Here is a 27,582-nt window from a genome sequence, read left to right on the forward strand (position 1 = left end):
CATAATCTGCTGTGTAGAAAGAAGGGAAAGCTGTTTACCTGTGATGTTAACTGAGAAGGCCTTGAATTATTCACTTTGCAGCAGCTAAAGCATCTGAACTTAAGAAACATTCTGTGTGGCAAATGGCATGGTATGTATTTACATTTTCATGCAGCCATGGTGCGTAATATATACTGTAATATAGAACTGAGCAATGCACTGCATGGTTTTTATTCCCCCTGAAGGCACATAAGACATTTGATGGATGTCTTTTGGAGATGGCTTTAAAATTTGTTCATGGCTGTGCTGTGGGTTAAACCGCAGAAGCCTCTGTCTGTAAGGTCTGTAGATCTTCAGCTGTAAGATCGAATCCACGTGACAGAGTGAGCTCCCGTTGCTTGTCCCAGCTCCCGCCAACCTAGCAGTTCGAAAGCATGCAAATGTGAGTAGATAAATAGGGACCACCTTGGTGGGAAGGTAACAGCGTTCTGTGTCTAAGTCGCACTGGCCATGTGACCACGGAAGATTGTCTTAGGACAAACGCTGGCTCTATGTCTTGGAAATGGGGATGAGCACCGCCCCCTAGAGTCGAACACGACTGGACAAAAATTGTCAAGGGGAACCTTTACCTTTACACTCAACACACAAGAATGGAAAAGATATTGCTCATGACAAACAAGTCTAACTTATGTCATGAGTCTACTCTAATACTAGATGTAGTCCATAGTTATTTACAAAAAGGTATCTTTTGAATATAGGAATATGAGAATGAAATATCTATTAATGGATTTTGAAATAGCTACTTTTTTGCATTTGAGAAGAAACATAGAAATTTTAATATTCATTTGATCATAATTCTTGCTATTCTAAAGATGATGGTGTCTTATTGTTAAAAGCAACTTGCCATTATATCATGTTGCTTTAGTCACTTCCAAGGTTAAGTTTCGAAAGACATTATTATAACAGAAGGTAGTTAATGATTTATCACTCTGACAGTTTTACATTCAATTGAACTTTTGATTTTGCCTGATACAATGATGACATTCTAATGAAGTGTCTTGTGTGAAAGCAAGATATGTAGAAATTCAGTGAGGAAACGGTTGCTTAGCATCAAGTGATTCACTTCTAGAATAATTTGCCTCTGATACTATTGTACATTACTTCTAAGTATAATAATTGTACGTATCCTGCTGTCCTTTAAAAAAATTAAAATATTTAAACAAAGTTCTTTATCCATTCAGCATATTTATCTTGTGGTGATACCAAAAATGCCACTGTAGTACATATCAATAATATCAATATATATGTTTTGACTATTTTGAAATTGTCCTAATGCTTATTTTTCTTTAAAATGTTTTCCTAAGTCAAGATCTTGCATTTACCATGCTACATCTCACATTGTTCCAGTTCTTTTCTCAAACCTCTGGAACATTTCAGGAAAAAGCACATGGGCTGCCGAGGTAGGAGGATCAGAGAAAGTCACACTCACCTCTTTTATGAACAGATGGATGAAATGACAAATAATAATGGTTGATGTCAAATGATCAAACATTATTGGCTGATGGGAACTTGGAATTTATGGCTGGTTTCAGTATATATTTTTTAATCCACATTTAATGCAGTTTTAATTCTGCAGATACAGAAAGATACATAGAAAATGTTCATCAAAGTCTCATGGTCAAGAAAGCTTGTCAGAGATTCATAAGAAGACTTCTGCCTTCAGTACAAGATCAAAACTGTGTAAACTATTTTGATCTTGTGCAAACTGTCAAACCCAATTTCTCTCACACACACACATACAAACACACACACACACACACACACACACACATCAGGCACAAAATGACAGACAGATTATTCATAAAAATGTGAACAAGTGCTCAAGTACTGTATTTCCACTTTTTTATAGCTTCTGCAACAGTGCAGAAGTTACTGGAATTTAATTTTTTTTTCCTTTTTACAAAAACACACAAAAATTGGTTTCACAAATGAGCAAAATCTATCTGAGACTAACAACAGGCAAAAATGCCATCTCACTGTCTCACAGCAGTAAGACATTTTTCATGATTAGCACACAAGGGTGAATTCCATCTCCCATGCAGCAGCTATGAGCTCAGACGGTTGCCCTACCCAGATGTTCAGTAGCTGAGTCAAAATAAATGTGTGAGAAAGAAAACATGCTAGCCTTACCACCCTCTGGTCAAGGTTTCTTTAAGGCAAAAGAGTGGAACCTTCATCAACCCAAGGACCAAATTCAGTTTCAGTGACGCTTCTGGGCATGAGACATTCCAATAGAGAACAAGATTAATGTCAACAGAGGAGGGCTAAAAATGCTAGCACATTTTAGCTTCCAGCCAGCCACTAATCTTAGATGGTACAGTTTAATCTTAGATGATACAGCCACTAATCTTAGATGATACAGATGATACATTTAGAATGAGAAAAAAATCAATATGAAAGCTGGGAAGCCACCAAATGGTGAGATCCTGGGAAGGGGATATGGCTGTTTAAGGAATCTCAGGACCACACTGGGACTGGAGGTAAAGGTAAAGGTTCCCCTTGACAATTTTTGTCCAGTCGTGTTTGACTCTAGGGGGCAGTGCTCATCCCCGTTTCCAAGCCATAGAGCCAGCGTTTTGTCTGAAGACAATCTTCCGTGGTCACATAGCCAGTCCGACTTAGACACGGAATGCTGTTACCTTCCCACCGAGGTGGTCCCTATTTATCTACTCGCATTTGCATGCTTTCGAACAGCTAGGTTGGCGGGAGCTGGGACAAGCGATGGGTGCTCACTCCGTCACGTGCATTCGATCTTACAACTGAAGATCTACAGACCTTACAGCACAGAGGCTTCTGTGCTTTAACCCACAGCGCCACCACCTCCCTTGGGACCGGAGAGTTGATGTTAAATAGGACCTAATGGTTCCCTCATTTATGTTTCTACTCCAAAGCACTAAAATAGAGTGGGATTACAAAAAAAAGGGGGGGGGGGGCTTCGCCTTAATTCAGATAAATTTAGGAATCAGTTCTCTCAAATGAAAGGGTAAACACACAAAGTTATAATATTATAAATATGCAGGAATGTTAAGGCACTTAAAATAGCATTTGAAAGTTGTGTTTTAGCTCATACCTTTTAATTTTCAGAGAGGTAAGAGAGGTGTCACTCACCCTTGCCTTTGAATTTGGAGATATTGAATTTTCAGAAATGGTGGTGGTAACTTGACATTAATTAATAGCTGGAATCCCACCTGTCTAGGTGCAGTGTAGCATTACATCTGCCAGGAATTCTGTCCTGGCAACAAAGATTGCACAATTTGATTGTGGAATTGGTTGTGTGGTTCCCATTTCAACTGACTGCACAATACACTTGCAGAAGTGCTTTATGAACAGCACTTCCACCTTGGTGAAATGAACACTGCTGCTTGCCTAACACTGAGTTTTGCAAGCATAGTTACACTTCAGCCAGTGAGTTGCTATTCACATTCCTGGTAAGGTTCAATTCCCATGACTTGGTACACAGCCAGGAATGTGAGTGGTAACACCACTATTAGCAGCAATTCACCAGCACCACCGATTTATGAAATTACATTTATGCCAGCAGAAATTCCTGAGTAGATTCTGGCTGATAAGTTGTTAAATATCTTCTCTGGAGTTTCACTATAAATACCAAGAGTGAATGATCCATGGATAAATTCCTCTGAATAGGCTTCCTCACTTATGCGACTAGCAGGTGACATTTTGTACATAAGAGTGGAGGCAGCCTATCTTTGCACTCTTCAGCTGGGTAAAAGAATGGTCAACATTATGTTTGTATAAGCTCAGTGCATTAGCAGTTGATTTGTTCAGGGAGAATAGATTACATTTCTCTGTTATCTCACACTGGAATCTTCTCAGCAGTTTTGCTTGCTTTGCCAAATCCAGATAGGTTATTTAAAAAAACGCATTAAAAACAGTGTCAACTGCAGAAGAATTGTTACTTGCTAGCTTGATAACCAAAATATATCTAACACATATTTCTGAATCTATGAGACTTTCAGAATCCCAGCGACTATATTTGACAAATCAGTTATACTTTTTAAAAAATTCTGTTAAAAATATTCATTTTAAGGTAATGTTCTGCAAATGGTTCTTTTTCTTCCCATTTACAGAATGGGTCGCTTGTGTTAGATCCAATTTCCTTGTCTTGTGTTATCTCCATGATGTGAAGAATGTTCTGCAACTCCATGACCTAGCAACTGGTGCCCATCTCAAGACATTTCCATTAGATGTTGGCAGTATTGTAGGATACAGTGGCCAAAAGAAAGACACTGAAATATTTTATCAGTTTACTTCCTTCTTATCACCAGGTAAGGCTGTTTTTCCTTTGTAGTGTGTTCTGCATTCTTCATACATGACACTTTTCTGACATAAGCATGTTCATAAGAGCTTGGTACTGGGAAAAATAATACATCTGCAACATCAGATGCAAAGAGAGCCTATATTTGTAGTAATCTAGTCACATGCTTCTCAGTGCATAGCAGTGTGTTTGTGTCTGTAGTATGTATCGAGCCATGGTATGCAGAAGAGCAATTTATTATGTATTTTTAAGACATGAGTTAGATATGTGGCTGCAGAGCCAAAAATTGTGAGTTGAATTCAGCAATATGCAACCCAGAAGAGTCAGCCTGTGTGACCTTGGGCAAACTGCGCAGTCCCAGGATATCCCCATGGTAAACCACATCAGAGTTTTTTCTACGTAGAAAACCTCCCAAAAAGGTAGTCACGAGTCAGAATTTATTTGATGGCACACTGCTATTAATTTATACATAAATACATAAGTATGTATATATATAATAAAAATTGATGTATGCCATGTAACATTGAATAATTATTTTAAGTAATGTGTAAATGAGCTTTGGAAGCATTATCATTGTCTTGACTATTTGTGCGTGCATCTGTATTGCTTTTAAAAGTCATGCTTTAAAAAGGCTGAATGGTATTGTGAAAGACGTGTACTTTAAACAGGCTTCTCATTCAGTCTGGTTTGCAGATCAAATTTATTATATATGAATTAATTACATATTAATGTGAGCTGTGAATTAATCGCATATTAAAATGTAGGATTTTTTTTGTCTTATTTAGAAATGTTCTTCATAAGTCTGTTGTATAATGATTATACTGTGAACAGTTTATGTTTTCAGTCTGAAGGATAAGTGCCGAAACCATGTATAATTTGTGCTTGCCCTCTAGTATTTATCTCATAAGTATTCCCTGATAATTGCCTTGTGTAACTTTTATTTTAATAACATTCTTAAAAGGCATTCCCCATTGCTGCTCTTTTTTCTTTTTAAAGCTATAATTAGTTGATAATACCAACTGATGCTTTACAGGTGAACAGACACTAAATAATAGAGAACAGTTGCCCAGTCTGTTCTGACCTGTTATCACTTGGGAGGAAGAAGGTATTTTGAAAAGGCTAGTCTGTTGAATCATATTCCAGAGTTTCTCTTCAATTATACTGTTTTATCCAAAATCTAAGTTGGATTGTTCCCCTTCTAAAAAGCAGAACCCGAAACTTCTCTTTCCATGGACAAGCATTCAGCAGTTTTACTGAAATTGTATTTTCTATAAGCAGGTCGGCTTTTTTGCATAGGACTGCTGAAACAAGACGTATGTCATTTGAAGGGTACAATCCTGGCAGATCATAGTGTATGTGTTCCTCAGAATATGAAAGCCCAGTCTGGGAATGCAACTGTATAAGCTTCCCCCAGCTTAATACCTTCTTGCATGACGGTTCATGGCCTCTCCCTGTCTGGGCCAGAGATGGGCAAATGTTTAGTTTTTGGACTACATGGCCTCAAATTCCTTATGGCCATGAGACTGTTGTATGTAGGCCTATGTAGCCAAACCTCTCCCATCTCTCCCCATCTTGTGATGTCCAGCAGAGCAATAACATCTGAAGTAGAATTCTACTTCTGTTCAACTGGATATGAGTAGAATTCTACTTCTGACCTTGCCGCCTCCATGTGGTGAGGCTAGGAAAGAAAGGGGCAGGGCATGGCACACATTCTTTCTTCATTTGGTGGAAGTCAGTATGCAGATCCCTCTCCAGAAGTTGCACCCTGATGTCTGTTGAAGAATGAACAAACAGAGCTTTTGATGCTGCTGAAAGTACAAATTACAGTACTACCTAATATTCTGTCCTCTGAACTACATTTGCTTTTTGAGCTACTTTTGAGCTCCGAGTTGTCTTCTGCAAAAGTTTAAAGACCAGAGAATAAGGTGATTCTTTTAAAATGTTTGCTGGAACAAAAGTGTAAGTGATTAAAGGAGCAGTTCCGTATTATTTAGGATAAATGTAGCTTGGATTAAGCTATAATGAGTAATTTGCAACATAGTAACCAGAAGAGCCTAGCTTTTGAAAGGTCATCACTTCTGCTCCTAAGCATAATTTTCATTGCTCAGTAGTCGGCAATGATTACTGATGTTCTGCATGTTTCAGCAGTATTAGTAAATTCATTTTATTCTTTTACAGTGTAATTTACAAATCAGTAGATATGCCAACAGAGTTGATTGGTAGAGAGAGATCAGGCACGTCTTCATTATTCTGCTGTTATTCTGCTGTTGTTAGACAACCGGTTTGCTTCCTGTTGATAGCCTTAAGTTGTGGTTTCCTTGTCTTTCTAAGTGAAGAGAGTCCTGGAATTGCTCATAGCCAAATGGGTGCTGGCAACATTCATATTTGCAAATTCATCGCTTCCAACAGCGACAACAGCAGGACACACAGAAAGAGAATTCTGCTTTTCCTTTCGGCACCTGCAGAAACATGACAGGCTTTATTGTTTAGAGGCTTCTTCTGTTTCACAGAATTATGGCTTATGGTGCCACACTGATTTTAATTGTTTTGAAAGCTTGGGCAGTATTGGGTATAAATGTTTTAGCCAGATAATTATAGTGCTTTCTTTGGAGTCTTAAACATGACCAGATAAACTTTCTTTTCACATGAAGTCTAGGTGTGACAGTATCTGAAACACTTTACTAGGGCGAGTCTTTTGGGAACAGCTGGTTGGCTTCTTAGCAGAGTAGTACCAGCAGCTCTTGTTATAGAGTTGGGGAAAAGCTTTTGTTCTTTAGCATCCCGAGAAACTCAAGTCTTCCGTTCTCCAGATAGCTATATTCAAAATCTGTTAGCTGATCAAAAACAATTTTGTAAAATCTCCAGAGTTGGTGAGGCATGATAAAAGCCCAAATATATTAATACAGATAAGGCTATGTGAAAAAGGCAAACGGAAATTGCTGTGAGGATAAAGAACAAGAGAAAATAATGGGCAGTGTTTAACACATGCTGTTAAATTCAGTTCTTCAGAAAACCTTCAGTTTATGAATCTGGGATATTGTGCTTTGTATCCAAAAGCCATGAAGTGCTGCACAATATCATGCCCACATTGCCAGCAGGAAATACCTCTGAAAAGGGTGTCCTGAATATTGGCAACACCAGTGGCAGCAGTGGTTGCCAACTGTGGGTCCCCAGATGTTTCTGGATTACAACTCCCAGAAATCCGGGCCAGCATGGCTGCTAGTAAAGGCTTCTGGAAGTTTTAGTCCAAGAACATCTGGGGTCCCAAGATTGGGAACCACTGGTCTATAGGATACTTTCTTGTGCTCATTAACATTTCTTTTAAGCATTTTAATACCTACAGAACTTGTTGAAAAACATATCTGACAATTGCTTTGTGTTTGTCTGAGAAGTGGTTAATTGATGAAACAAGGAGTAAGTTTCTGAGATTTTCAGGAATGGTAGGAGAAGACAGACCCAAAAACAGCTGGGATGTGGTTACAGTCCCTCTATGTCAAAATATTTTGAAGGGCTGTTTTAGAGTTAATGTAGTGGTGAAGCAAAAGTGTGAGTGAGTGCAACACACACAACAGAGAAATATAGACACCTTTTAACCTCTCGGGTAAACTAACATTGGCTTCCCGCTCTACAGAATGCAGGCTAGAAAGCTCTCTTCCAGTTTCCAAGCCCATGCTCTGCTGATTTCCTCTTTGAAAATGTACCTTTGGAAACTATTTGATCTCAGAAATCTTAAGAAGATGTTGACTGAAGATACATAGCAAAATATTCCCCTTTCTGGAGGACTGTCATTCTGTTACTTTCTTTAAAGCAAGGATGCTTTGTTTTTGTTTTGTTCTTTGTTACTCCTTAAAGAAAATCTTTTCAGTTTGTTTGACCTTTCTCTCTAAATATCTCCCTCCCTCCTATGGATGTATACAATATTTAATTTCACAAAGCTCCTACTGGCTAGCCTGTGCCACACATAATCTTATAACAAAGTGGCTGTTTTTCCTTTGCACATCCTATGGCACCACTGGGTCTAAAAAATAACATACTTCATGCTACAGAAGTGACCCAAAAGTGGGACTACAACTCCATTAAGAACAGGTTTGACACTATTTCAGAACACCAGTGACCACCAACATGCTTATGTGCCCAACATGATTGCCTTTCTATATCTGTGTTACACTTTAGGGGGAAATCAGTTGTAGGAGAGTTAAAGGCATTCATTTTGTGATATAACTGTAACATTTTATTTACTTTCATGGTTATAGGAGTATGGCTTTACTAACTGTAAGAACAATATCACATGGTTTAGGCGTTGGCTTGTACTCTTGTCTTGTATCCTCTTGTGCATTCTGAGGGGAAAAAGGAAATGGACGCCAGGGCAGTAGCTCATACGTTTTTCTTAGAAAGCAAAAAAAAAATTACTTTTTAGAAGTAACTAATTTTGTTACTTTTTAGAAATAGCAGAGTAAAGAGATAGTGTTGTAATTTCTAAACAGTAATTTGGGGTCTTCTTTGGAACTAAAATTCTCACTAATTATTTCTGAAAGGAGGCTTCCCATAATGTTTGTTTAGATACAGGTATTTCCTTATTGTCCCTCATTCATACAGGTTGGGGAGAGTAGAACAAATGTATATGATGGGAATTCCTTATTCAACAACCTATTCTTTCCTCCTTTTCTGCTGTGGTTTAAGGAAGAAGCAGTAATAAGGAAAGCAGTAAGAAAGTTGACCTTGCTCTGAAATGATGTGTCATTCTTTCTTCTTTTCTTGTAAAGGCTTTCTGCTTGTCAGTTGGTATTAAGCATATGGATTTCAAAAGCCTTGAAAGCAAATGGAATTTACATCCAGTAGATGTCTGTCTACAACAAATTTAAAATTACTAAGAAAAAAAGAGTAGGAGCCTGAGATTACATTTGCCATGAATAATCCTAAAAGGTTGTACAAGGATTTAGTGAAGAATTTTTTGGTCAGTAACAATCAAGTGATAAAATCTGTGTACGTTTGAACCTACTTTTAAATGGAATGACTAGTTTGCTAACTGGTGCCTTTTTTTCTCCCTCTAGTTAAATTTGGTGTATTTTGATGAGTGACTCAGTGATCTGCACAGCACAGTGCATTTGGCTTAGTTTTTCACTAAGAATGGCAACAACAAAAAACCCTCACTATACTTAGCTTTTTCTGATTAATGTGGACATCACTGCCCAAGCAGTTAAACAAGGTGTAAGGCAGGATGGTAGGTACCATGTAATTACATTGCGAATGATTTTAAATGCTCAGATGTAAGTGGAGTCAGTCGAACAAATTCATATTATGTACGTAGACAAAATTCAATATGAGATATCCCCCCACACACACACACACACTCCTCATCTAGTTCATCAGCTTTGAGTGTGGCCTGGGCAACACTGAGAGATTGGCATAAGCAACTCTTGCATGTATAGCGGGAATTTTGTTCTGGAATGAAATTGTGTGATTTGAAATGGAACAGTGCATTTGAGCAATTAAAACAAGTATGCCAGCTGCGCCTGTTCCTGGAGAGATCTGATCTGGCCACAGTGGCATATGCCTTAGTTACATCTCAGCTGGATTACTGTAACACGCTCTACCTGTTTACAATAGTCTCTAGATAGTATCTGGAAACTACAGCAGGTCCAAAACACAGCAGCCGGTTACATGAATCGCATAACCCCCCCCCCCCCCCCGTTACAGTGGCTCCACTGACTCCGGGCAAAAGTGCTGGTTCTAACCTATAAAGCCTTAGATGGCTGAGGCTCAAGCTATCTCAAGGACTGTGTCTACTTTTATGAGCCTGCATGGGTGTTAAGATCATCAGGAGAGGCCTTTCTCTTGGCCCTGCCACCCTCATAGGTGTGTTTGGTTGGGACATGGGAAAGAGCCTTCTCTGTGACTGCTCCCGGACTCTGGAACTCCCTCCCACAGGAGGCCAGGCTGGCTTCATCTTTGCTGTCCTTCTACAAGCAGGTGAAGCCCTTTCTGTTCAGGCAAGATTTCTCTTAATGATGGGCTGCCTGAGTGGGGTTTTTCAATGGATGGTGGTACTTTACTGCTTTGAAGGTGTATTTGGTGTTGCTTTTGTTTATTGTTTTTTTGTAGTGTGGCCTTTGTTCGATTCTTTTTGGTATTTGTATATTTACTCTTTTTATCTTTAAATATTGTCTTTTGAGGATGTAAGCCACTTTGGGTCCTTTTTAAGGAGAAAAGTGGGGTAAAAATAATTTAAAGAAACAAACAGTTCAGACCAAGTTTTGTTGTTGGTAGTGTTTGTGGGAAAAGGAATAGGAGAAGATAAATAATCTGGGACTGGTTTAACAAAAATAAACTCACCACTTGATGAAAATGCATTTCATGGTATATCAGCTTGTTTAGAATATGTGCTTTACTAGCTTGTTACAGGTTCTCTAATTAAATATTTTCTACTTTTCCATAGACCTTCATGATTTGGAGCCTAGTATGATTGAATAGTGACTATTGTCAAATAGTAAGAATAGCAAAAGTGGTTTTTGAAGTATAATTTAATTAGAAGGAAGAAATGCTAATGTTTTATGGTTGGTAATGTTTTGGATTTTTCTAGAGGATATGAGGATTTCAGCTGCCATGAAGAAAGGGAAGACACTTTAACTGCTATTTCAACCATTTTCATTAGAGCAGGCTGTAAATTCATCAGCTGTATAAAGGCGGGAAGGCTTTATGGTGATTGAAAACAAGACTTGATGAATTATTTTCCAGTCACATTAATATGCATTTTCTAAGTGGGCCACATATAACAGCTAAGAAAATAGACTATGGTAGCGGTGAGCGGAGCAAAATGTAGAGTAGGATCCACTGGTAGACCTCTGAGTTTCTGACTTTAGAGCAAGGGGATTAAAAATTAACATGCTGGCGCATCTGTCATGTTGGCTTTGTGCTAAGTGCCTATTTCTCATCCTCAGTGGTACTTCTCTTACAATAAGGCAGCTAGTTGGTTGCTCTCAGATAGGTCTTTGTTCGGTTTCTTTATTTATTTATCTAAAATATTTTTACCAGTCCTTTCTTCTTAAAAGGACCCATGTCAGCTTTACTATTCAGTTTCAAAGTGATGTGTTAGAATCCCTAATTTGTTTATATCTCTTATGAACTTTATAAGGTGCAATTAGTAACTGCCTGTGGCGCTGAGACACCATTTTAGTGCTGGGCATTGATTGGTAGAATTGATCAACAACAATCAACAGTGTATCAAATTGATTCTGACTCGGACAATGCTCTCAGGGTTTTCTAGGCATAACATACCTAGAAACAACTAATCCCTCTTCCTGGTGATGCTTTGGGACTACACAGCTTGCCCATGGCCACACAGGTGGCAAGGCAGTTAATGCCATCAGTCATACATGCTCCAGGTGATATTGGCTGGACCCTCAGCTAGCAGGCACAGAGGAGATCTCAAGGTACACTGACCAATGGAGGTATACCTGTAGAGATAGAACTTGGGATTCTGGTGGAAATCAGTATTCTAATAAAATACATAAACATGGATCCTACCAACCAGAAGTCTACTCAACTCCTGTCCTTGGGGTATAGAATCTTGTGGCCAGATACTGATTTAATTTATTAACAAACCTGAATTATGTGTTTAGGTATTATTTACCACTGTGATCTGACCAAAGATGAACTAGAGCCAAGAGTTTTCCGAGAGGTCACAGTAAAAGGATTTGATCCTTCAGCTTACCAAACAGTGCAAGTAAGTGTATTTTTTAAATGTTCTTTTCTCATAAGACCTCTGTAACAACTACAAAAATGTGCTTGGTTAAAATTCTTGGTTAAGAATTAACATCTCAGTTAATTTTGTACCATGATAAGTTTCAAGATGCAATCTGTTGGAGGATGGGAATTTGCAGTTTTTATTTTGGTAGCAACTGATGTGAAAACATATTGTGGCACCTGAAATTGTATCTTTGATGTGTAGTTTGCCATACTGTTTTTTTTTTAACAATCCGTAGCTGGCATTCACTATATGGTATGGTCTGTGAACTTTGGAGAGTATGGTGGCATCCTTACCATTCTGTTGCTATCAAGAGAAGTTCTGTGAAACTTTCACAAAAAGAAACCAGTGTGGGTCCCCAGACACCCAACAGGCATCACACACCCTTTTCAATTTTTGAGAAAATCTCATCCTTTCCCACCTCTTTTCTATCATCATCTTAGCACCTTTTTAACAAAGGTTCCCATTGATAATTTCATTTAGAATTAAAAAATAATTACATGATTCTAGTAAAGAAATATTTTAAATGCCCTGGATCCGTTTCAGTTGGGCTTCAGGCCGCGCCACAGCACAGAAACAGCATTGGTCGCCCTGCTGGATGACCTACTTAGGGAGGCCAACAGGGGCAAAATGTCCTTGCTTGTCCTTCTTGATATCTCAGCTGCCTTTGATACCGTCGACCACAGTATCCTCCTGGGGAGGCTCTCCGAGTTGGGGATTGGTGGCCTTGCTCTCACTTGGCTCCTGTCCTTCTTGGAGGGCCGTCCCCAGAGAGTTCGGCTTGGGGAGAATGTATCGGCCCTGTGGTCCCTCAGTTGTGGGGTCCTGCAGGTTTTGATCATATCCCCAATACTGTTTAACATCTATATGAGGCCGTGGGGGGGGGGCATCCAGGGATGTGGACCTTCGTGTCACCAATATGCTGATGACACCCAGCTCTACATCTCCTTTTTTCCATCTGCAGTGGACACCGTTCCGTCCTTTGGGCGCTGCCTGGAGGCCGTTTTGCAGTGGATACAGTCAAATGTACTAAGGTTGAACCGGACAAGATGGAGGTCCTGCGAGTGGGTGGGCCCAATGTCAGTGGTTTTGGGAACTTCCTCTCTTTTGGGGGGGGTGACTCTCACCACAAAGAATTTAGTTTGCAGTCTGGAGGTCACCTCTGAAGAGAAACACGGCACACTGTAACATTTTTCAATAGACTTCCGTTTCACCCAGCTTAACGCAAATCAATCATAAACATACATTTCTGTTTCCTTCAGAGGTGAGGGAATTTCCATCGTGTGTGCTTTTAAAAGGGTGAGATTTGTCATTTTAATAAGCACTATGTTCAGTGAGGTGACAATAACTGAATTCAAATACCCATGTAATAATTAAAGAGTTTCAGTCGAAGGAGAAAGCTAATGTGGATATCATAAGTTAAAATACTTGTGGAATCTAGGATCACTTTTGTCGTTTCATTAAGTCATGTTGAAACTATGTTTCACTGAAATAAGCCTGGTTGCAAGCGAGTTGGGTGATTACCAGGATTGAAGCAGGAATTATTTAATTACCGTATTTACCGGTGTATAAGGCGATTGGGTGTATAAGACCATCCCCCAACATTCCCACTCAGAATATAGAGTTTGTTATATACTTGCTGTAAAAGACTACCCCCTCTTCCGCCTGCGTGATTCTGCTTTGGCTGCATCATGGGGAGAGTTCCTTTTGTCCCTTTTGGTTCCTTTTTGGAGAGAGCCAGGGTTTGTTGGAAGAAGGAACAGCAGAGAGGCGGCAGCCATTTTGGAGAGGCAGCAGCCATTTTGAGAGGCAGCAGCCACGTGGTCGCATCTCAAAATGGCTGCCTCCTCTCTGCTGTTCTGACAGTCAGCTGTTCGGCGCTAGAGTCAGGCTGTTCCCAGGCTAGGAGCAGGGCTCTACTCGGTCTTACTACCGGGTAAGTGACTTCGCTGGGAGAGAGGGAGGGTTTGCTAGGCATGCACCCGGCGTACAAGACGATCCCCCCCTTGGAGGCATGTTTTTCAGGGCCAAAAAGTCATCTTGTACGCCGGCAAATACGGTACTGATTGTCTTCAGTTGCTGGTGACATCACCCTTATGGAGGCATAATTTACTCATCGGGATTTTGGCTAATGATTTGCTTTTACTGCATTACAGTAGGTAGTCCAAATATGATGTACAAGTCTATCTATTACATTATTTATTATTGCAAAATCTATTCATGGACTGCAAATCATTTTGTGGCATGCAGGTTCATGCTGTAATAAATCTGGTGGTCTTTATAATGATGGAGGACTTTATTTTTGTTGCAACAGACCAGCATGGCAAATATAGGATGAGGATATAGATGAGAAATAAATAAATATGTTGAGCTAAATCTTGCATAACAGTGGCTGTTGCCAGAGAACTTTCTTCCACTCCTTCCCCCATGCAGTGCTTGGAATCACCTGAAAATGGTCTCCTTCAGAGCTAATCTGGGAGTCTATGGGGGAGAAGAGTTGCCCCAGTTTTGCTAGAATCCACTGTTCTGCTGACAGACCTCTAGTGTTGGATAATTACTTAAGATGCCATCATATTTCTGATAAATACAATTAAATGTCATTCCTGGAATGGTGTTTTTTATTCAAAATAAGTATATTCCTTGAAGAGTTACTCATTTCAGTAGCAGAATCATTTGAACACTGTCTGAAGCTTGCTTTCTAATTATTATTAATCCTGAAAGTCTTAAATGTACTTTTAATTTTATTTTAATTTTATTTGATGTGTTTGTTTTGTTGCTGAAAGGTCTTTTGGGAGCCTTTATCAGTCCTGAAAAGTGATATAAAATGCTTTTATGATTAAATATAAATCCTAATTTGGTGTAATTGCATTTCTGTTTTAAATTTTTTAAAGAAAATAAAAATGGCATTATATGGGTTTGTTGTTTACTTGCTGTTTGTGCATAAGAGGCACCTGGTTGGATCCTTCTCTTTAGAATAACAGTAAACTGCACTCATGGAAATCCTAGGTGTGTAGCCTTTGTGCAGTGAGAAACCCCAAACGGTGTAATGGCTTCATTTCAATTACCGTATTTTTCACACCATAAGACGCACTTTTTTCCCACAAAACAGGGGTGGTGGAAAGTCTGTGCGTCTTATGGAGCGAAGAAAACAGATTATATTTTCCTGTTTTCTTCTCCTAAAAAATTGGTGTGTCTTATGGAAAGGTGCGTCTTATGGAGCGAAAAATGCGGTATACTATAATTTAACCCACACTTAATCAGTATGTGAAATACATATTTATTAAGGCTTTTTTCCAGTCCATTTATGTTTATGCAGAATTCTTTCTATGTGTACTCTGTGCATGGTTTTTAGTGGACCTTATTCTTAAATAAATTTAAGATTATAACACTTAAGTATAAATACTGATTAAGTGTGGATTAAATTATAGTTTGATTGAGAGGAAGCAATTACACTGTAATGGTTTATATCTTCATAATTGATTTATAACTGGATTAATGGTGAATAAAATTTGAATTAAAATTGTCAAGAACAAAGCATCTTTATATTTGTTTTTATAGTATACCTATGCAAGTTGCAGCGTATGGTAGCCTTTAGATTGGGAATTACTTGATGGTGTTTGAAGGAATAGGCTAAGAAGAGGTCTGTTGGCTGCAATTTTTGCCAATAGTTTTTTTTTTTAAAAAAAGTGCTGTTGCCAGATTTAACAGACTGACATATTTTCAATTAATATATTGTAAAAGATAAAACAGTTAAGCATTGTTTCTCCATCCTATGTATCCTAATACTTGTAAAATCAGTGTGGAAAGAAAAACTTTTGAACAACTCTTCATATATGAATCTTATGCTTGACAAGTAAAGTATCCAGATGATGCTTCATGTCAGGTGTTGGGAGAGTGTGTTTTGCCAGATGTTTTGGACTTCATGTCCCATGATCCATCACCATGGGCTGTATTGGCTCAGGCTGATATAACTTGCACTCCCAACAGTAGCTGGGGGCCACAAACTCTTCACCCTTGTTTTATGTATTTATTACAAAGACTATGCCTTTTGGTGGTGGAGTAATCCTTTCTTTTTTGCCTATAGCTCTATTCAGGTGGGTTTTCAAGCATGTGGAGTCCATGGGCATTGAGGAGAGAGCACTAGCCAATTTCCTATAGATTAATCACAGAACAGCAAGAGGCTGCCGAACCTATGTAGCCTTCCTGCAATCAGGGAGCAGAGGTAAAACTGCCTACACACAGCTATCTCCCTGTCTTCACAGAGTCATATTGCCATAACTAACTAGAGCAGTGGTTCCCAACCTTGTGTAACCCAGTTGTTCTTGGACTTCAACCCTGAAACCCTGGCCAGCACAACTGGTGGTGAAGGCTTCTGGGAATTGCAGTCCAAGAACACCTGGGTCACCCAAGGTTGGGAACCACTGCTTTAGAACATTATCGCACTGATCTGTAGGTGCCTCTGATTCTTCATCATATTTTCACCATTTTGCTAAATAGGATTTTAATCTAAGATGGGAACTTTTTCAATCAAATCAAGGTCTGTAATACAAAGTCTGACCAAGTCCTAAAAGACAGTCCCCAAAGGCTTCCCTCCTTCACAATGCAGTAATAACAGGCCAACAGTTTTCTGCCTTTTCATGACATATAATCCTGCCATAGGGACACTCTGCCCAGTGACTTACAGGTAATTTCTTATATTGGATAGTTAACGTCAGTAATGCTGATCTTGACAAGCTTAGTGATGAGTTTATGGACAACAGTCTGCAGGAATTCCCTGAGCTGACCTCTGGAGCTTTAAGCTAGCATCAAAAGCCTGGCAGGTGTTTTCATGTTCTTAAGCTAATGAATTCAGACTCCAGGAGCCATTTTGATGCTGTGCAGAAGACAGGGGAAATTGGTAGGTGGGGCTAAGCTCCATGACAGCTGCAGGCGATTGTGGGTCTGGTCATTAATTGCAGAGACTTGCGGCACAGAGTCTGATGAACAGATAATCCGTTGCAGCACCATTAATTGTTTGCAACACCCACAGAAGTAAAAGCCTCCAGAAGTCTGGCTGGAAAAATTCCTGATGAGTTCTGGGAACTAAAGACCACAAATTCCAAAAATCCCATGCCTGTGAATTTATGTATTTATTTTTTATTTACAGTGGTACCTCAATTTAAGAACTTAATCCGTATTGGGATTGCGTTAAATCAAAACGTTCTTAAGTCGAAGCACCATTTCCCATAGGAATGCATTGAAAACCATTTAATCCATATCTGCTGTTTTTCATTCTTAAATCAAGGCACTGTTCTTAAGTCGAAGCATTAGTTCCCATAGGAACTAATGCAAAACTGGTTAATCCGTGTCTATCACTAGGAGGTGAATTTTTTTTTTTTTCTTCTTTTTACCTTAGGTCAAAAAATGGGCAGGAAAGGGTTTTTTTGTTTTGTTTTGTTCTTAAGTTGAGGCTCCGTTCTCAAGTCGAGGTACCGCTGTATAAGATTTTTTAGCTGCACCATTACCAGTGGTCTCTGAGCAGCGTACAACAATATTAAAACTTTAGAAAAAAAACATTAAAAATAGGCAACATCATAATAATACCCAATATTAAACATTAATATTAATAAATCCTGCTGCTCATACGGCCAGCTAAAGGATACTATTTAATTGAAATGCCGGCTAAACAGAAAGGTCTTTGCCTGGCGCCAAAAAGCCAAAGGTGTTTGAGACAGGTGGATCTCTACAGTATAAGGAGGGCGTTCCAAAGTGGGGGGGGGAGGCCCTATTTTGGCATGCCATCCCCCTCACTTCTTTCAGGGATGGCACCTTCAGAAGGACCTCCGGGCCTGATCTTAGAGGATGGGCAGGCTCGTATAGAAGAAGGCGGTCCTTTAGGTAAGCAGGTCCTAAGCCGTTTAGGGCTTTATATTTATTTATTTATTTGTTTGATTTATACCCCGCCTATCTGGTCCGAGAGGACCACTCTAGGCGGCTAAAGTAAGCCAAAGTAAGCACTTTGAATTGGGCCCGAGCAGCAACCAGCAGCCAATGTAAATTTTTCAGAACCGGCGTGATATGAGTCCACGCAGCGGCACCATTTAACAGCTGTGCAGCCAGGTTCTGTGCCAGTTGCAGTTGCCGGACTGTCTTCAAAGGCTGCCCCACGTATAGCATAGTGCAATAGTTCAGTCTAGTTGTTAACAGTGCATGTGTGACTGTTGCCAGGCTACGCTCATCCAGGTAAGGGTGAAGTTGATGTAGTCTCCACAGCTGTAAGAAGGCACCCCTGGACACCAAGTCCACCTGGGCTTCCAAGGTCAGACCCGGGTCAAGGGGCACCCCCAAGCTGCAGACCCTGTCCTTTAGGAGGAGTGTAACCCCGTCTAAGGCAGGGAAATAGCCCTTTAACCTATCTGGTGGAGCACCTACCAGCACCACTTCTGACTTGTCTGGATTGAGCCTCAGTTTATTGACCCTCATCCAGTTCATTATCGCGTCCAGGCACGAGTTGAGAACAGTGACTGCCACACCTGGATTGGTAGAAAATGAGAGGTAGAGCTGGGTGTCGTCAGCATATTGCTGACTCCTCAGCCCAAATCTCCTAATGACCTCCCCCAGTGGTTTCATGTAGATATTGAATAGCATGCGGGACAGTATAGAGCCTTGAGGAACCCCATGATGCAACCGCCAGGGATCAGAGCTACTGTCTTCCAGCACCACCTTTTGGATCCAATCAGCCAGGTAGGAGCAGAACCACCGTAAAACAGTGCCTCCCATTCCCATTCAAGCCATTCTGTCCAGAAGGTGTCAAAATCACTGAGAGGTCCAGGAGAATTGTCAACAGGGACGCATTCCCCTGTCTCTCTCCCGGCAAAGGTCGTCAGACAGGGTGACCAAGGCAGTCTCCATCTCATAACCCGGCTGAATCAAAATCTGACTGAAATGGATCTAGATAATCCTTGACTTCAAAGTCTTGATGCTTACATATAAAGCCCTAAACGGTTTAGGGCCTCGATATTTGGCAGAACGCCTACTCCCACTAAGCTCTACCCATGTCACTTGAGTGAGTCAGGAGGTGAGGCTGAGGGGCTGATGCCGAGGGAGGCCCCAAAGGAAAAAACAAGAAACCAGGCCTTCTCGGCGGTGGCTCCTCGCCTCTGGAATAATCTGCCTCCTGAGATTCGCGCGGCTCCCTCGTTGTGTATTTTCAAAAACCAACTAAAAACATGGATGTTTAGGCAGGCCTTTGCTCCAGTTAATTCCTGACTCTCCCTCTTTTTCTTCTTCTTTTATGATTTATTTTTTATTTTTCCATCTTGAAGAATTGCTATTTAGTGTACTAATTTTTTTTTACATGTTTATTGTTGTGTTATGTGCTGTAAGCCGCTTAGAGTGGTCGCAACGACCAGATAGGCAGGATACAAATAGAATAAAATAAATAAATAATCCGTTAATGTACTGATTAATATTTTTTAAAAAAATGAAAATTGCTTTTTAAAATGGTGTGCTAGTAAAGCTTATGATTGGTTTTGCAGAAAACAAAGTAAAAAAGTTCAGATGATGCTTTTAGAGAAGGACTTCCCAAGGTTTATTTTTTCCTCTGTATCTTCCCAAGCATAAATAAATGGTTCCCCAGTGATAAGAATAAGTATTCAGTGACTCTGTCATCCTGTTAAGGAGCATTATACTTAATACAATTCAGACGGTTTGTATATCAGCTGCACTGTCTCTTGTTCTGTTCTTTGGCAAAATAAATGGCTTTAAGGTGGCCTTATTTCCCCTTCAGTGTGAAGTTGTTATCTATCTCATCATTAAAGAATAGAAGAGATGCTTACTGTTTTTTAAAGATGTTACTGCCATTGGTTTGGTGTTGGGGCATCAAGATTCAGTCATATGTGGTAAAGAGTGCAGAGCTTATGATGATTGCCCTCCAGTGCAAGCCCACTGCTTCCATGCGTGTCAGTGAAACAATGTGTGTGGCAAATGCCTGGGTTGTTTTGAAGTATAGTCAGACTGTTGGAAACCTCCAGAAAGGAGAATTCTACTCTCCACGTGATGTGCCTTCACTGCAAGATATGCGTCCCTCTTACGTTATTGCTGGAAGTTGGAACTTGCTTCAATATTTGCAATACTTGTTCAAATACTTGTTCACCACTACCACACCTGAGGTAGTAGATGAATTTGATGAGCTTGGACCAACTGAAAGAAATACATTTCTGTACAGCAACTCCCAGAATCTCTGAGCCACAACAGCCAGTAATTCTGAGAGCAATAGTCCGAAAAAGTAACTTTCCACAGCTGAGGGACTGAAACAGGTTTGTAGGGGAGCCGCAGCTTTGTCTGACAAGAGAAGGAAATAGCCTAAAGATTACCCCATTGCCCCTTGACCTTTGCTGCTTGCAGCAGTTGCCTCATTCTCCCTAGTCATGGGCCAGCTCTGTTAGTTTGGCATCTTGGAAAGGGTGTCCACGGATTCTCAAGTACTTGGGGTGCTGCCATGGTAGCATTCCAGGGATCCGAGAGCTGCAGTGGGATGTGCACCATTACTAGCTTGGGTTAAGGTCTGAGGTAGAGGAGGGGCAGAAAGTTTGAAGAAAGTGACAGTAACTTTGTAGTGCCACTGAGTAAGTCAAGCATGAGAAGGTTATATTCAGAATTAGGTTGTGTTTCATTAAAGATTTTGGCATCCGTTCTTATTATGGCTCTAATCATACTCTCTTACTTCCATGGAGATATAATTCTAGCTTGTTTGAAGGCACGGATGAAATGGTTGAAATGGTGCAAAAATGGACGTAAAACTAGCTTAGCGTTATGAAGCGTGTGGATTTTTTCCTAGTTGGAGAGGACAGATTTTAAAGGCAGGCTGAAACAGTTACCGTATTTTTCGCTCCATAAGACGCACCTTTCCATAAGACGCACCAAATTTTTAGGAGAAGAAAACAGGAAAAAAGTATCTGCTTTCTTCTCCTAAAATTTGGTGAGCCTTATGGAGAGGTCCATCTTATGGAACACACCCTAGGGTCCTAGGGTGTGTTCCAGGACCCTTTGGAGCCTCCCCCTGCCTCCCTCGGGGGCGAGAGGGGGTGAAATCGCCACCTTCTGGGGCTCTTCTGAAGTTTCCCAAGCCTCAGAAGAGCCCCCAAAGGTGGTGATTTCATCCCCTCTGGCCCCCAGGGGAGGCAGGGTCAGTCTCCAAAGAGTCCTAGAACACACCCTAGGACCCTTTGGAGACTCACCCTGCCTCCCCCGGGCGACAGAGGGGGCAAAATAGGCAGCTTCCAGGATCTTTTCTGAGCCTTTCCAGGCTCAGAAAAGGTCCTGGAAGCTCCCGATTTTGCCCCCGCTGTCCCCGTGGGGGTGAGTGGGTGGGAGCCTGGCAAGGGTCCAAGGGAGCCTCCCACCCCCCCATGGGACCAGGGGGGGTAAAATCGCCAGCTCCCGATTTTACCCCCCCTGGCCACGTGGGGGTGGGTGGGGGGAGGGTGGCATGGGTCCAAGGGAGGGTCCCCTGGACCCTTGCCACCCTCCACCCACCCCCCACGGAGCGGGGGGGGGTTTAAAATCACCAGCTTCTGAGAGTGTTTGGAGGCTTATCAAGCTTCCAAACACTCCCAGAACCTGGCGATTTCGCCAGGGCTGGCCCCGTGGGGGGGTGGGGGGAGGGTGGCAAGGGTCCTGGGAGGCTCCCTTGGACCCTTGCCACCCTCCACCCACCCACCCCATGGGACCCGGGGGGGGTAAAATTGCCAGCTTCTGGGAGTGTTTGGAGGCTCCCCAAGCCTCCAAACACTCCCAGAAGCTGGCGATTTTACCCCCCCTAGCCACGTGGGGGTGGGTGGGGGGAGGGTGGCATGGGTCCAAGGGAGGGTCCCTTGGACCCTTGCCACCGTCCACCCACCCCCCACGGAGCGGGGGGGTTTAAAATCGCCAGCTTCTGAGTGTGTTTGGAGGCTTATCAAGCTTCCAAACACTCCCAGAACCTGGCGATTTCGCCAGGGCTAGCCCCGTGGGGGGGGGTGGAGGGTGGCAAGGGTCCTAGGAGGCTCCCTTGGACCCTTGCCACCCTCCACCCACCCCCCCATGGGACCAGGGGGGGTAAATTCGCCAGGTTCTGGGAGTGTTTGGAGGCTCCCCAAGCCTCCAAACACTCCCAGAAGCTGGCGATTTTACCCCCCCTGGCCCCGTGGGGATGGGTCGGGGGAGGGTGACATGGGTCCAAGGGAGCCTCCCAGGACCCTTGCCACCCTCCACCCACCCTCCACCCACCCCCCACGGAGCGGGGGGTTTTTAAAATCGCCAGCTTCTGAGAGTGTTTGGAGGCTTATCAAGCTTCCAAACACTCCCAGAACCTGGCGATTTCGCCAGGGCTGGCCCCGTGGGGGGGTGGGGGGAGGGTGGCAAGGGTCCTGGGAGGCTCCCTTGGACCCTTGCCACCCTCCACCCACCCCCCCATGGGACCAGGGGGGGTAAAATCGCCAGGTTCTGGGAGTGTTTTGAGGCTTGGGAAGCCTCCAAACACTCCCAGAACCTGGCGATTTTGCCAGTGCTGGCGGGTGCGTGGGTGGGAGGAGTGTCGCAAGGAACTGAGTGAGCTTCCAGGACCCTTGCGACGTTCCCCCCACCTGGAAGCTGGCGATTTCGCCGGTGCTGGCCCCGTGGGGGGGTGGGGGAGCCTCGCAAGGGTCCTGGAAGGCTCACCCGGACCCTTGCGACGCTCCCCCCCATGGGGCCAGCAGCGACGAAATTGCTGCATTCACACCATTAGACGCACTGACTTCCCCACCCACATTTTGGAGGGGGAAAAGTGCGTCTTATGGTGCAAAAAATACGGTACATCTCTGAACAGTGCAGGGGATAGGACAGCATCCACTGCAGAAAGGTAGAAGGAGAGATAGAGCTGTGTGTCATCAGCATATTGGTAACACGCCACTCCAAATCTCCGGATGACCTCCCCCAGCGGCCTCATTAAACAGCAATGCGGAAATGATTGACCCCTGAGGGACTCCACAATCAAGAGTACAAAGGACAGAGACCATCTCCCCAAACTGCACTCTCAGGGAGGACTGAAGTCATGACAAAGCTAGTCCGCCAGTCCCCAATCCAGAGAGCCTCCCCAGGAGGAGACAGTGGTTGATGGTATCAAAAGCCACTGGGAGGTTGAGGAGGACCAGCAAAGACGTTTTACCCCTCTTGGCCTCTCTCAAAAGGCCATTGTGCAGGGCGACCAATGCCATCTCGTACCATGACGCAGCCTGGACCCAGACTGGAATGGGTTGAGGGCATTGGTTTATTCCAAGAGCGCTTGAAGCTGGTCGACCACTGTTCTCTCCACTAGCTGGATTTTAAAAGGAACATCAGCAACAGGACGATAGTTATTACAATGATCCACCGCCCAGTGTTTTGTTTTGTTTTTCAGATCGTCTGATAAGTGTCTCCTTGAGGGTTTCCGGAACCCGACCTTCGGGGAGAGGCACATTGATGATAGAAGGGGCCCATTCTGTTGTTATCAGCTTGGCAACTTTTAAAAGCCAGGCCAGCCAAGGGACTAGGGAGGTTGTGGTGGACCTACAACAATCTGGCACCTTGTCAACCTCCGATGATGAAACAGGCTGTTATTGATGTACTATATTTTCCATGTATAAGACTCCCCCATGTATAAGATTCCCTCCCCCACATTTCTAAACCAAAATTAAGAAATCTTAACTTAGCTTTGAATATTCAGCCTCCAGGCTCAGAACGCTTGGACATTATGAGTCCCTGTTGAATCTGAGCACTGCCTACAGGCTTCACCTCCAAGGAGATGTATTCCAATCACTTTGATCCCCGCTTTCTCTCTTCTTTCTAAGCCCCACAGGGCTTAGCAAAAGGAGGGGGAAAGGGATCAAAGCAATCCCGCGGGACTTAGCACGAAGGGAGGGGGAAAGGGATCAAAGCACTGCAGGATCCTGACTATACAAAGCGGAGCCTCATGACTGAAGGAAGCTTGTTTGCAGAGGCAAAGTATGGGCTGTTTTGTTCTCTCCTCAGCTTATTTCCATGTATAAGACGACCCTCAAGTTTTAGTCTAAAGATTTTAGTCAAAAGTATCATCTTATACAATGGTACAACCCCTAGATGACAACCCCACTTTACGACGAATCTGCAGGACGGTGACTTTTCGGGATTCCTATAGCGATTCGCAAAACATTCCTATGGGGGAATTCTGCTCGACGACAATTTGGTCCGTGCTTTGCGAACTGTTTATTCGCAAGACGACGATCTTTACAGCTGATTGTCGGGTTCCTAAAATGGTTGCCCTGTGTTTTCCGGACCCATGCTTCACAGGGCAGCCATTTTAACAACTGATCAGTGCTCGGAAAATGGCTTCCTCTATGGGTGATCTTTGCTGGATGATGAGGTAATTTCCCCATTGGAAAACATTAAATTGGTTTCAGTGCATTCCAATGGGGAATTGTTTTTCACATGACAGCGATTTCTCTTAACAGTGATTTTTCCGGAACGGATTATCATCATCATGCGGGGCACCACTGTACACAGAAACATACGGTAATATAACTGGACAAGCTGGTGCAATGGACATCTCAACCTGATCTATTGCCAAAATATGGTGGTTTAGGTTCTGGTGGATAACCTCTTCTTTTTAAAAAAATGACGCAAACCTTGAACAGCTCCGTATAAATTGCAAACAATGTGAAAAATCCTTCTTGATGGTTTTGTGCCTCTTTGCTTATCTGGACAGTGTGAAAAGATTTTGAGCAGCTTTCCCTGATGCTCAGTAGGCATTGTTGGGATTTTTGCAACTCTTAATTTAAGTACAGAGGAAAAGGGGATGAGATGGTTGGACAGTGTCATCGAAGCTACCAACATGAATTTGACCCAGCTCTGGGAGGCAGTGGAAGACAGGAGGGCCTGGCGTGCTCTGGTTCGTGGGGTCACGAGGAGTCAGACACGACTAAGCAACAACAATAACAAATTAAATACCCTTGGGAACCACCTCCACATGCTGTCTAGCTTTCTCCTATTTTGCTTCATTGCCCATAGTTCTTGAAAGTACTGTGGGGCAGGACAGGATCAGCAGCAGAGAGGGCATTTGGGTGAGATTGTGTCAGCTGCCCAGGTCATTGTGGCATGCCATCTGGCAAAAGATGTGCAAAATCCTGTTCTCCAACCCAAATAGGAAAGGAGATACATTCTGTAACAAGACCTATTAGGCATCTGTCTTTAACGGAAGTTAAATTATAGATAGCTATCTTTGAACTTTGGTCAGGAGTGTAATGCGGTTTCAACAATAGTAACATTGGATTCTACTGATAGCAATACTATCTTGATCAAGTGGAAGTGGTAGTTGGTTGTTTATTCATGATACAGTAAATGAAGGAAGGCTTTTGGCTTTGAAATAAGATCTCAGTTGCAGAGTAACAGTCTTTGTTTGGCAAAATGACTCAGATTTCTAGCATTTGTCCCAAATTCCTGCAGAGTGTGTTTATAGACTACTATCCACTGAACAGGGAAAACTTGAAGGAACACAGCTATAGCATTACACCCATGGAACTCATACTTTTAAAAAATACAGATAACAGAGAATTCAATACCGTATTTTTTTGCTCCATAAGACGTATAAGGGGGGGAGTGTGTGTGTCTTACGGAGCGAATACACTTCTGCAAGGGCTCCCTCCGATGTCAGGGGAAAGCCCTTGGAAGCCTCCTGGGGGTCTGATCACGGTGGCGGGGGACTCCCAGGTGGTATCCTATGGCTTCCTCCAAACCATCAGATACCTCCTGGGGGTCCCCCGCCACCGCAGTCGGACCCCCTGGACGTCTCCAAGGGCTTTCCCCTGACATCGGAGGGAGCCCTTGCAGTCCTCCGAAGGCAAAGAGGCAGGGGGAAAGGATGGGAGATTCGAATTTCCTGTCCTTTCCCCCTGCCCTTTTGCCTTCGCGGCAGCGGGGGACCCCCAGGAGGTCTCCGATGGCTTCCTCCAAGAAAGATTTTATGTACCGTAGAAGCTGTAACATTTGTAAACAATTTATCCAGGTTTAATATTCTTGGATCCCGTATGATCCACATTTTTCTCAAGTAGGATTTCTGTGGATTAAATCACTGTAGCCATCCAAGCACCAAACCGTTTGCAGGAAACCCCGGTTCATACAGTACTATGTATTTTGGAATGCTTATTTTGTTGTTTATTTAATTTATTTGTCTTATTTATAAGTCACCTTTCTCCCAATAAGGCAACTCAGGGTGGCTCACAATATTAAAAAGAATAGAATTAAAAACATAATAAAGTATACATTGGAAAGCAATTAAACTATAAAATTGATTAAAATACAGTGGTGCCTCGCTTAACGATTTTAATTGGTTCCAAAAAAAATTGCTATGTGAAAACATTGTTAAGCGAAACACCATTTCCCATAGAGTTGCATTGAAAACCGGATAATCCGTTCCAATTGGAACGAATTACCATCCTTAAGCGAAAATCCCCATAGGAAAAAACGTAAGCGAAACCCATTGAAATGCATTGAAGCCTATTTCAATGGGGGAAAAAATTCACAAAAAAATGAAAAAGACTCAGAACAAAGCCAAATTAAGTTAACGAAGGTTTTATTAGGTGCACTAACGATTCCAAGCATTTTAAACATTTTTTAAACATTTTAGAATATTTTAAAAATAGCAAAAACGGGGCTGTAAAAAAAACGTTAAGCGAAACAAGGGGACCTAAAACTGTCATCGTTAAGTGAAGCATGGTCCCGAAATCGTTAAGCAAAAATCACCCATAGGGAAAATCGTTAAGTGAAGCACAAGATCGCTCTGAAAAAGCAATCGTTAAGTGAATTTTTCGTTGTACGAAGCAATCGTTAAGCGAGGCACCACTGTACATTGAGTAGGTAAGAAACATGTAAAACATTACAAACTACAGGTATTTTAATTAAAAAAGGTGATTCAGGGACTCAGTCATGGGTCTGACTGAAAAGCTGTCCATGGAAAGGTAAAATGAGAAGAGGCATGTAACGAATGTATGGTAACTTCCTGAGGGATTGCATTCAGTAACCTGGGAGCAGCCGCCGCAGAGAAGGCCCTCTCTCGTGTACCCGTCAATCATTTCTGCCTGGCAATGGGACCTAGAGGAGGGCCTCCTCTGATTATCTTAAGTGCTGAGAAGACTCATATGTTGAGATATGGCTCTTTAGGTAGTCTGGCCAACACTGGTGTCTTCCTTCAAACAGTGTGGTAGACTGTGTTATGTGCCATCAAGTTGGCATAGACTTATAGCAACCTGAATAGGGTTTCCAAGGTAAATGTGATGCCTCCAATGAGATTCCATAGCCAAGCAAGATTTGAACCCAGGTCTCTTCTAGTCTGTCACTCGATCCGCTTCATCACACTGGTTAGTATAACTTTTTAAATATGTGTTGACAGGCAAACTGAAGGTGCATCTTGGATGTTAATAAGGGATTCAGTCAGTCATAGGATGAAAATCTGTTGCTCAGTGTAACATGCCACAATATAGTAGGCCCATTGAATCAGTAGGGATTCATGAGT

The 27,582-nt window shown here is 42.2% G+C and overlaps 1 protein-coding gene across 1 annotated transcript in view; it reads left to right on the forward strand.

Moving 5' to 3' along the window:
• PREP (prolyl endopeptidase) overlaps positions 1-27,582 on the forward strand; it is a 94,111-nt gene that overhangs the window by 43,452 nt on the left and 23,077 nt on the right. The window contains exons 9-10 of the mRNA XM_020779911.3: positions 4,128-4,325; positions 11,935-12,038. Of these exons, the coding sequence (XP_020635570.2) occupies positions 4,128-4,325; positions 11,935-12,038 (302 nt within the window). The remainder of the gene's footprint in view (positions 1-4,127; positions 4,326-11,934; positions 12,039-27,582) is intronic.

Source organism: Pogona vitticeps, chromosome 1, assembly GCF_051106095.1.
Source record: "Pogona vitticeps strain Pit_001003342236 chromosome 1, PviZW2.1, whole genome shotgun sequence".
Lineage (NCBI taxonomy): Eukaryota > Metazoa > Chordata > Lepidosauria > Squamata > Agamidae > Pogona > Pogona vitticeps.